General features: G+C 42.6%; 1 protein-coding gene across 6 annotated transcripts in view; it reads left to right on the top strand.

The window, feature by feature from the left end:
• Positions 1 to 6,532, top strand: part of USP54 (ubiquitin specific peptidase 54) — a 94,715-nt gene extending 88,183 nt beyond the window's left edge. For 5 of the 6 annotated variants that reach the window (XM_068139812.1, XM_068139808.1, XM_068139811.1 and 2 more), the window contains 4 exons: positions 489 to 607; positions 2,581 to 2,721; positions 4,239 to 4,425; positions 5,120 to 6,532. In XM_068139812.1, the coding sequence (XP_067995913.1) occupies positions 489 to 607; positions 2,581 to 2,721; positions 4,239 to 4,425; positions 5,120 to 5,766 (1,094 nt within the window). In that variant the 3' untranslated portion in view covers positions 5,767 to 6,532. The remainder of the gene's footprint in view (positions 1 to 488; positions 608 to 2,580; positions 2,722 to 4,238; positions 4,426 to 5,119) is intronic. The other variant, XM_068139813.1, reaches the window with a different exon arrangement.
• Positions 6,533 to 11,906: the final 5,374 nt, after the last annotated feature.

Below are 11,906 nucleotides of genomic sequence, written 5' to 3'. Positions count from 1 at the left end.
GGTGGGGATCATACTGAAGTAAATGTAGCAATCCTAACTAAGAATAATACTGTTGAACCATGACAGCAAATGACTGGCAAACTGTGGCATTAGGCAGGAACAAGAAGATGAACTTGTGGGGAGCTTAAAGCTAATGAGGCTTGTTTATCCCAAGTAACTTTAGGTAACTTGTTTCTGGTAGCTGATTTTGTTTCCTTAGGCCTCCTAAACTGTTTCACCTCTGTATCAATTGCTGGTGTGCAGTTAAATCATTTAACTCTTTAATACTTCAATTAATTGTTCCCCAGAAGCGTGCAAAAGGACAAATGAAGCAGGTGTGTCTTTGAAGTGTTGAGAGTTAGCTTACGTATTAATATTCAAAGAATCACTCATGACTTCTCATTCTCTGTGTATAGACTGTTGTTGCTGGAGTCAGACCTAAGATAGTCAGTAATGTGCTCTCATGTGTAATGAAGCATTGAATTTAACCACAGCATTGTCCTTCTCAGTCTCTGCAAACCTGAATGTGAAGAAGCTGCATGCTGCAGCTGGCATGGGTCTCTCGAAAACCCCAACAGCAGAGATCGAGCGGAGTCTGTGTGGATCCACTGTCTCTTCTGTCTCCAAGGTGATGTTCTTACCTAAGATGTGCTAGAGGGGGAAGGGCTTGGCAGGTGCAAGTGAAAGAATTTACAGGGGGAGAAGTGGAATATATTATGAAAAGTATACCGGGGTCATTGCATGCAGAGAAATTACCAACATTCTGACTTTGAAGAACAGAGAATCATAGAATAATTTGGGTTGGAAGGGACCTTAAAGGTCTAGTTCCAGTCCCTCTGCCATGGGCCAGGGACTCCTGCTACAACTTGAGGTTGCTCAAGGCCCCATCCAGTGTGGCTTCGAACACTTGCAGAGTTGGAGCTTCCATAACTTCTGTGGGCAGCCTGTTCTGGTACCTCATCACCATTGTGTTGAAGAATTTTCTCCTAATGTCTAATCTAAATCTAGCTTCCTACAGTTTGAAGCCATTGCCCCTCATCCTGTTGCTACATACCTTTGTAAAAAGTCTCTCTCCAGCTATCATGTAGGCCCCCTTCAAATGCAGGTCTCCCCAAGTCCCCCTTCAAATTCAGGGTCTCCCCAGAGCCTTTTCTTTTCCAGACAGAACCTCAGGTCTATCAGTCTGTCTTCATGGGAGAAGTGCTCTATCTCTTTGATGATCTTCATGGCCCTCCTCTGGACCCACTCTAACAATTCCATCTCGTTCTTGTTTTGGGGGCTCCAGAGCTGGACACAGTACCCCAGCAGAGGGGGAAAGTCACCTACCTCCTTTGACCTGCTGGACACACATCTTTTCATGCAGCCAAGGATACAGTTGGCTTTCTGGGCTGAAAACACACATTGCTGGCCCATGTTGAGCTTCTGATCAACCATCACCCTCAAGTCCTTCTCAGGGCTGTTTTCTATCTGTTCTCCACCCAGTCTGTATTTGTGGTTGAGGTTGCCCCAACCCCAGGTGCTGTACCTTGCATTTGGCTTTGATGAACTTTATGATGTTGGCAGTTGCCCACCTGTCAAGATTCTTCTGGATGGCATTTCTTCCCTCTGATGTGTCAACTGCACCACACAGCCTTGGTGTCATCAGCAAACTTGCTGAGGGTGCACTGGATCCCACTGCCCATGTTGCCAATAAAGATGTTAAACACCACCAGTCCTAGTACCAACCCCTGAGTGCCATCATCTGTCACTGGTCTCCACTTAGGCACCGAGCCATTGACCATCCCTCTTTGAGTGCAATCATTGAGCATATCCCTCAAAACTTTTTAAGATCCGGTCTCTTTGAACAACTGCTTCTTGATTTAGTGCTTGTAGGCTACAGACATTTTTTCTGCTGTGTCACTACATAATTTAGAAATGGGAGATAATTTGGCATTTGCTACAGTGAGTAATTGGTCACCTCAGAGTGGGAGAAGATGCTGCTGCTCTCTTTCCTGGGGACAAACTGTTTAAGTAACTGGCAGTTACATACCGGTGCCTGTATGTGTAGTACTTCCGTATTCATTAAAGAGAGCTTAAGTGGCCTTTCATATATAGACAGAGGAAAGAAAGAATAAAAGCTTCCCTTGCTACCATATGATTAACGGGCTCTCAGCACCAATCAAATGATCGTAGCTGTTTTGGTTTTGTTATGAGAAAACTATGAGGAGAGAACTTTATTATAATAGCTGTCAATTGCAGCCATGATCTTTACAGGGGCAGTGATGCCTGTAGCAGCAGTCAGTTTTTTGGGTAGATTAATTTCAGTAATGACTTTTTGTCCTGTCTTTAGATATCTATAAAGAATTAATCGCCCTTAGACAAACCAGTCAGTGTAATAAAGAAAGATTATAAGGAATAATATTTTTAATCACCAGACCAAACAGACACACTTGCTTTAAGTTTTTAAGGGAGCACCTGAACAAAGGGTTTCAAAAAAAGGGAAGGTCTTGGAGTTTTCTTGAAGTATAGCCTCTTAGGGAAGAAAACAATATAAAACTATAACAGCTATTCAAAACTGATGTTGTGGAGAGTCTTTTCTGAAATATGTGCTATTGTCTGCAGGTCACATACACCAGAGAACGTAGCAGAGAACCAGAAGAGGAGGAAATGTACAGTGCAGAAAATTTCCGTCGTATTGCTCGCAGTCTCAGTGGGACAGTCATCTCAAACAGAGAAGAGACTTTGGTCTCTTCTCACAGTTTTGTAAGTACAATGGTGTAAGGCTTCCCAAAGAGCCATCATCTATATCCTAGGGTTGCTGTTTTCTGTCTGCCTTCAGTAGTTAACAAACAGGACAGCAAGCCAAAATAAAAGCTTGTCTTTGTGAATTTGTTCTCTTTGTGGAAGAAAATGAGTGTTTATGTAAGTAACAAAGCCATCTTCCATAGGAGTCATTGCAGAATAGTATCTGCTGTGGTTGGCAAATGTGAGCTAGTATAACTTGTCAGTGTACAGAGACATCAGTATAAACATGTTTCAGTTACAGTATTTTCAGAAAGCTTCTAATACACTTACAGTTTTACAAAGACACCTCTAACCACGTGAAAGGTTCTGCTGTCTTGTTGAATGTATTCAGCAAGTAGCATTTTTAGAGACTAAAAGTAAGCGTAAGGGGGAGACATTTCAAGACTCGGTACGTAACACCCAGACAGTTACATAAAGGAAGTAACTAGATACAGGCAGATGGGTGTTTTGTGTGTGTGGCTTTTTTTGTTTGGGGGCTTCTTGTTGTTATTTTAATTTCTTTTTCTGTTATCCTTGTTAAGTAGTTTTAGATGCAAGTTAAAGCTGCTAGTGAAGAAAACAGCTAACAGATTATAGCTGGTGTTTAGCAACAGCCAGGTATAATGTGAAGTTTTGGCTCAGATTGAATTTTTTGTGAACTGTGCTCAAGTTTTATTTGAAACCAAGTTCATTATAAGTGTAGAAGAGTCTCAGTTGCAAAATCAGTTATTTAGACTTGGCTGGTCTGATACATTTTATTATTGCCATAAGCTAAGATTATGTCAACTTCTGAGTGTTTGCTCCTCATTGTGCTTTGGCTGAAGGCATTAATGCATACCTGGAAGTGCTTACAGAAGGAATTAAAAAGACCCCCCTGCTCTGCTGAAAGCTGTTATCCCCTCAACAGAAGGATGGACGGCTGTCAGTCCTCTTAAAGTTAGTCACTGGGCTCAAGATGGTTTGTTACTGTGTCATTCAGCCATCCCTGCTTTAGGATGAGTACCTCCTAACAGAGGGAAATAATAGTACAGCATTGATAAATACTTCAGCTGAAATGGGTAAACCTCTTCATAGTCTGGAATTGGAGCTTTCAGTAAAGCACTAAAGCCTGCTGAAAAATAGGAAGGTAGGATCAACAGTGTCCTCTTTTGTCATGGCTTGTGCAGCATGGCAGGTCCAATGCTGACTGACTTGCCATCATTCTGTGGATTCAGTTTGTGAACCAAACTTCCATAAGTGATTTATGTTTGTTTTGGCTTTTTCTCCTTGGTGTATTTCCAGTCAAATTCTCTCCTTAGTATCCCACCACTGCAGTAAGAGCCTTACTGGATTAATGCTATATTGATTTGTATTTCACTTTCACATACAAATGCATGTTTTTGTTCTAGTGAGTCATCCCTTTCCTTGGATCAGCAGCATCTTTGCCTGATTCAACCCAACTCTGTGTTTACTCATCATTTTATGTTCTTTTCTTCTCCTTTCTCATTTTATAAAAGGAAGCACCAAATACGAGGAAAATGCCAGTGGACACCAGCCACCGTTCTTCCAGCTCCACTTCCCTTCCTTTCCCCCATGATCCTCCTGTGTTTCCCTTTGATCCCCAGCACAACCCAAACCAGGTGCAGCACGTATCCCCTGATGTACTGATGCCTAGCATGGTGGGCAAGGCACATAAACTGTCAGGTAATCACAGGACTTTTCATCCTCCTTTGTGATCAGAAAAAATGCTGAAATACAAATCCTCAGATCTTGTCTTCCATCAGGATGCTTCACCATCTCATCTAATTCCTCCAGAAATCTGGGAGGATGAATCATGTTCTTTTAGTTCTGTTCTGCCCTTTTGAGTTGTTCTGTGATTCTGTGCTAAGTTGACATAACAAAAGGGAATAATCTTTATGGAAACATCATTATTTTGGTTTTGTGAGGTAACTTCTCTAGAGTAGAAGCTGCAGTAAGACTCACCACCTTGTTGTCATATATGACAAGCCACTCATTCCAGCAAATCACACATGTAATTGTGCCAATACAAATAACTAATTTCTGCATGAGAATGATTTTTCCTTGTGACAGCCCTCAAACCCAGTTTGATCTACCAGCCTTGAAATATTTTGTTGGCTTCTTCTTAATAACACAAGAAGAATTCAAGAAATCCGAAGTCTGTGACAGCAGCTGTGGTAGGGTAAGGAGAAAATGCAGTGAAGAGAATGAATAGCAAAAAGGCTACAGCTAGCTTTTATTCAGAATTGTATGTCAACCAGCAATTGGATTTTACTAGTGCTTTCAGTTTGAATTCTGTCACCTTTTGTCCACAGCTGGAAGTTCTGAGGGGATGAAAAAAAAAGTATAACTAAGCAACCTTTTTTTTTCTCCCCCTCAGGAGATCAGAAGAACATCATCCAGAAACTTTTGGTTATGCCTGACAGGGGTGAAGCTTTCCAAGGTGAAGACTACCCAGGTGTGGCACTGAGCTATGGGAGTCTCCCTTGTGCACCCAAAGGCACCATCTCACATGGGCAAAAGCTTCTTGTTAATCCACGTTTAGGAGGTGCAACATCAAATGTCTTTGACCATTGGCTGAACACAAGTTGCCCTGCCAGGCAAACAGCCACATTACCAGATAAACAAATGATGCTCTGGGGTAAACATGCTGGCAAGAGTTCACAGGAAGGCTTCCTCCATCAGCTTTCACATCAGCTGCATGAGTCTTCTACCACTGGCTGCAGGCTACCAGCCAGCACAGACTACAACACTTTAAGAATACCACATGAGCCTTCTTGGGATCCCGGTGCCTCTCAAGGTTGTCCTGTTCCCCCGTCTTGCGCTAAGGCTCCGGGTCCAAGGAGAGTTGATATGCCCCCGGAAGATGACTGGCGACAGAACAGTTTCACCCCTCAGCCTGGCAGAAGGCGAACACTGCCAGTGCATGTGATGGATGGGACTTTTTCTTCTACTTCAGAGGCACACAGAAATATGCTGGCTCGAGCAGCAGCAGCTAGTGGCACCATGCAAAATAATGGCTGGTGAGATCCTGGCCACTCCATGTGTCCTAATAAACCATTCTGTGAACAGACTATAGCTGTTGCTAGAGCATGGATTACATGGAGACAGAAAACTCTTTCCATCGGTATCAGTGCCAGTTTTGTCTTAATATGTAGCTATACAGTATGTGGACACTAATTGCACTGTATTTCATTTCTGACACTACTGAACTGCTGTCTGGCTATTCTAGTCTTGGCCTGTCCTAGCGAAAAAATGCTATAGGGATGGTAAGCTTCAGGGGCATTGGTTTACGGGTAAGTTCACAAGTATGTGCATGTTCTGAAGAAAGACGGCCACTAACAGAAGGACATTTTTAAGGACTCTTTTTCACTAAATGTAGCTTTGGTAAATTCTTCACATAAAAAACCCAGTCCTTTTGTTTTCCTTTCCTTCTACTCTGCTGTTCATTCCTAGGGGAAAAAGACTTGCCCACCTTCCAGGTTCCAGTAAATCTGCACTTGGCAGGCTGGCAGTTAGTAAAGCAAACCCAGTTTTTAGTGTGCTGAGATCTCAGGCAGAGATCACAGCTATAGTTGCTGCTAAGGAAGTGGCAGGGAGACATTGTTTATCAATAAACCAGAATTTTCCCCACTTCCTTAAAGCAAACTAACAATGCTTCAAACAGAAAAGACTGTTAATGCCGCACACTTAATTACACCAATGTAAACACAAAGTAAGTTTTAACTATTTTAGTGTCAAACGTACTTGCTTTTGTAAGTATTTTTCAAATAAATCTATGAAAATAGTTACATTTACTGTCTGTGTATGAGCTTTCTTTGCTGTTTGGCTTTACTCATCAGTTGGCCTGAAACTGCTGATTTATTTCCTTGCACGCTAACAAAAATTAGTAACTTGTTTATTCTGGTTCATTAACAAAGTTTATGTAATATTTAGTTACATTGGAGGACACATCTAACTTTGACCCTAGATTTGATGTGCTGCATCACTACTGTGCCTAACTTTCCCCTCATAGTGTGCACTAATTAACTATGTCCTGTGAAGTATTTTGAGGCTTCTTCCTTGGAGGAAAAATTAGAGTCTGTGTAAGATGATAGTGCATGCATATAGGGCTCTTTTACCAAAAAAGTCATCAGAAATGATTGGTATAGTGAGAATTGTTGTTTTACTGAGAGTTGCACTCTTGCATATATGTTCAAGTATGGTGGTTATGAGTTGTTTAAAAAATGTAGAGGGTTCTGTTGCATGCTTAATACTGAGAGTGGGCCTACGGCTGTAGCGGTGGTTCTAGCCAAGCCAACCAGTGAAAGGTCTGCACTGCCCTCTAGTGCACAGTACTTCTTGGTAATCCACTCTTGCTTTAGGTGAGGGTCTTCATTTTCATTTCATGTTTTGCACCTCAGTGCTTGATGTTATTTCATCAGGTTTTGCTGTTCAGTCTGAGTCTTGTTCATGTTAATAAATGTAATTTCTCAGTTTATTATTAAGTAATTGCTATCATAGCTGTTATTGTAACTATCTCATGTGATTACATCACGCTAAGTTGTGTTTTACGTTTGGGATTATGTTGCACGCTACTTTGTACTTCTTCCACTAACATGGGTTACCAGAAGAAAACTCTCTTCTCCCACCTTTCCATTCCAAAAAGACCTCTAGCAGTTTTAAATTTTTTGCTCTATATAATGGTTTTTCCAGTTTAATAGCATGAAACTTTCAACAGTACTAATTTTCTGAAAACAGTCCAAGGGAGTAGTATTTTACTTGAAGCGGAGATTTGATTAAGGTTTCCCAAGAGATACAGAATTGTTAGTTTCTCTGACTGCACACAGACACACCGTAGTCAACTGCTAAGTTTCTAGACATGGAAGTTACAATTTGAGAAAGTGACTGCTATGCAGAGATGGATAATTGGACATACAATTTCCCGTTGCAGTTCTCTCTCATTAGTAGAAAAATACCATTGGAGTAAAGGGAATTTGAGTAGAAGTAGCCTGTTGGTTTTGAGCTTTTGTTTACCTTCAGCAGCTGGAGAAAGTTAAAGTAGCTCCAAGATGCAAATGAGGACATGGATAAGTATTTGATACTTTGTGTGACTACGGGTCTAAAGAAATTGAAGTTGCAGAGTGATGCTTGTGTAGTCTTGAAGTCAATTATCTAAAAAAGTTATCTGCCAAAATAAAGTACGAAGTCATCTCTTCAAGGATGAACATGAAGTATGAAGCGTTTGCAAATAAAGACAATGTGCGTGTGTAGATTTATCCTTTACGCCTTTTCATCCTCGTCACCAGGAAGAGTTGAAGTATGTACACTGCCACTGCAGAATAATCCTGAAATGATGCAACATGTTTTAGTCATCAGTGGTATCTACCTTTTCTTGTCAAGGGAATGGGTGCTTTTTTTCCACCATCATTTTAATGCTAACTACCAGGTTTCAAAACATTTCTGAATGTTCTGTGTATGTCAATTATCATAGTATCAGTCAGGGTTGGAAGGGACCACGAGGATCATCTAGTTCCAACCCCCCTGCCATGGGCAGGGACACCTCACACTAGATCAGGCTGGCCAGAGCCTCATCCAGCCTGGTCTTAAACACCTCCAGGGATGGCGCCCCAACCACCTCCCTGGACAACCCATTCCAGGGCTTCACCACTCTCATGGTGAAGAACTTCCTCCTCAAATCCAGCCTGAATCTCCCCGCCTCCAGCTTCATTCCATTCCAATTAGTTACTGTGAAATTAACTAAGCCAAAGGCCTGGAAAGTAAAAGTTAGGGTGTAACTTCTGAAATATCTCCATACCAAGCAGTGTGTTTGCATAGTAGAATAGAAACAAACTAAAGTAGATTCAGCAATATATTTAATGTGGGAGAAAAAGTGAAGCTTATGCCTGCAACTCTTAATATGGTTGGTAAGTGAATACTTTGTAATTCTTTGACTAGCTGCTAAGTCATTAGTCTCTTTAGTGCTATTTATTGATTATTTAGAAACCCCCATTTATATTACTTAGGGCCGAGCCCAGACAGTGGTGGTGAATGGTGCCACATCCAGCCGGCAGCCAGTCACTAGTGGTGTCACCCAGGGATCAGTGTTGGGCCCCATCCTGTTCAATATCTTTATTGATGATCTGGACGAGAGGATTGAGTCCATCTTCAGTAAATTTGCAGATGACACCAAGCTGGGGGCAGGTGTGGATCTGTTAGAGGGTAGAAGGGCTCTCCAGAGGGACCTTGACAGGCTGGACAGATGGGCAGAGTCCAACAGGATGGTATTCAACAAGTCCAAGTGCCAGGTGCCTCACTTTGGCCACAACAACCCCATGCAGAGCTACAGGCTGGGGTCAGAGTGGCTGGAGAGCAGCCAAACAGAAAGGGACCTGGGAGTGCTGATTGACAGCTGACTGAACATGAGACAGCAGTGTGCCCAGGTGGCCTAGGCAGCCAATGGCATCCTGGCCTCTATCAGGAATGGTATGGCCAGCAAGATCAGGGAAGTCATTGTGCCCCTGTACTTGGTACTAGTTAGGCTACATCTTGAGTACTGTGTCCAGTTCTGGGCCCCTCAGTTTAGGAAAGATGTGGAGTTGCTGGAACACATCCAGAGAAGGGCAACAAAGCTGGTGAGGGGTTTGGAGCACAAGCCTTCTGAGGAGAGGCTGAGGGAGCTGAGGTTGTTTAGCCTGGCAAAGAGGAGGCTCAGCGGAGACCTTATTGCTCTCTACAACTACCTGAAGGGTGGCTGTAGCCAGGTGGGGATTGGTCTGTTCTCCCAGGCAACCAACAGCAGAACAAGAGGACACAGTCTCAAGCTGCACCAGGGGAGGTTTAGGCTGGATGTTGGGAAGACGTTCTTCACAGAGTGATTGGCCATAGGAATGTGCTGCCCAGGGAGGTGGTGGAGTTGCCATCACTGTAGGTGTTTAAGAGGAGACTGGATGAGGCTCTTGGTGCCATGGTTTAGTTGATTAGTAGTGTTGGGTGATCAGTTGGACTTGATGATCTTGAAGGTCTTTTCTAACCTGGTCTATTCTATTCTAATTCTGTTCTGCTTTAATAGCTCACTAGAGTCACTGTTGCTTTATGAAAGTTTAGGGAGGAGCTTCCACAAGGAATTCAGCAGATATTTTGGAACAGTCTTCAGATCCCAGACACCATCATCCAATGTCAGCTTCCAGAGCTGAACCATCCCTGTGGCAGTTCAGCAGAGCGGCAGAGCTTGGACTAAAGGGTTCTTTTTCCTGAAGCTGTGTTACATGTGGCCAGTGGCAGTGGTTTGAAATTAGGAGTAGATTTAGAATGGGTGTAAGGAACAAGTTCTTTATCATAAGGGTGGGGGAATACTGGGACAGGTTGCCCATGGAGGTAGTTGGTGCCTGGAGATATTCAAGGTCAGAATAGAATAGAATAAACCGGGTTGGAAGAGACCTTCAAGATCATTGTGTCCAACCCATCAACCAATCCAACCCATGTAATCCTCCTGAACAACTCTAATGATGGTGACTCCACCACCTCCCCAGGCAGCCCATTCCAATGGGCAATCACTCTCTCTGTATAGAACTTCTTCCTAACATCCAACTTAAACCTCCCCTGGTGCAGCCTGAGACTGTGTCCTCTTGTTCTGGTACTGGCTGCCTGGGAGAAGAGACCATCATCTGCCTGTCTACAACCTCCCTTCAGGTAGTTGTAGAGAGTACTAAGGTCACCCCTGAGGTTTGACAAGGCTCTGAGCAACCTGATCTAGTGGAGGATGTCCCTGCTCACTGCAGGGGAGTGGGACTAGAGGACCTTTGGAGGTCCCTTCCAACCCAAACCATTCTATTTTGTTCGTAGATTTTATAAAGTTTGCACCCTTTGAATTCACATGACTAGGGCTTTATTCCTAAAATGTGTCACTGGTAGGTTAATGGATGGGAATGGGTGAAATGAACCAACACACAGTCAAATTTACTTTAAAAAATAATTTCAGTTCTCCAAAACAGTTAATTCTTGTTCCATTTATTTGCATAATCTGTTATTGTGCCCATAATGTGTTTATACCCAGCAAGATATTCTTCATTATTAATAATGAAGAGTAACTTGGTGCTCTAGCAGCAGAAAATTTGTGTAAATGTAATCCTGTATATGGAGATGGTGCAGTTCCTTCTCTTGAAGACAGCAGAGTTTGTGCACACTCTTTATGGAGCTTGGGTCTGCAGAGCAGAAGATGTGTTCAAACAGAGCCATTGCTGGAATGTACAGCACTAATGAGTTAACTAAAGTGTACTCTGCTTTAGAGAAATGAGCTACAAAAGAGCAAGGTAAGTGCCTGGTCTTTGCTAAACAAAGGCTGCTGCACCCACATTAAAATGTGGGGAATTTGGGGAGAAGGAACTCTCTTACTGATGTTTTCCATGATTGCTAACATTGCTGAAATTAGCTGACCCATGGTGTTTGGGATAAGAGGTATACAGTATGGGCAGGATTCCACATAACTGGCAGCCGTGCAGATTTTGCATCTCGTGTCATTTGGGGAGAGGGCCAGGATAGGAATATGGGGAGAAGAGGAGCAAAAGACTGGAGCGAGAGGGTGGATTGGAGTAGTAAGGAATAGAGAGATAGGAGAAGATGACAAACTGAAAGAAAACGTGTGCTTTACATCTCTTCAAACGTGACAATCTTTCCAAAGAATATGCAACAACTGGTCTGCCTGAACTTTTTTCTTTTAATGGATAGAGAACTGTGTAGAGAGGGTCCTTAGCACTAGGCTGCCTCTGAAGCCGTTGTGAAGGGAAGATTATACTGATGTAGAGTATAGGTAACGTTCTTCATATGAGTCTTTAAAAATGTTCATGCCATAGTAAATGAAACTGCAGAAACACACACATACTGCTGCTGGCTGTATGACTAGGCACTGGACAAACAACACAGATTAAATTAGTGTTTGACCTAGCTGTGGTAAAGACAAAAAAACGGTCTTGGGTTTTACAAATAACTTAGGAGTTAAATGCATTCTGTAGTCTCCTATCACTGTGCTGTCTCCTGAATATCACTACAGGTGGCAAAAAGTATAAGATTTTTATCCACCTGTGCTTGCTGCCTCTAGCATTTTATGCATATATAGTCCAGAACTTTTTAAAGCCTAGGTAGACACCTGTAACACTCCTTTTATGCTAGTTCTTCCACCATTTCTGACT

The sequence above is a fragment of the Melanerpes formicivorus genome, unplaced genomic scaffold (genome assembly GCF_026170545.1).
Source record: "Melanerpes formicivorus ecotype bairdi unplaced genomic scaffold, bMelFor1.0.p_v2 SCAF_6, whole genome shotgun sequence".
Lineage (NCBI taxonomy): Eukaryota > Metazoa > Chordata > Aves > Piciformes > Picidae > Melanerpes > Melanerpes formicivorus.
This window is presented reverse-complemented; position numbering and strand designations above follow the sequence as displayed.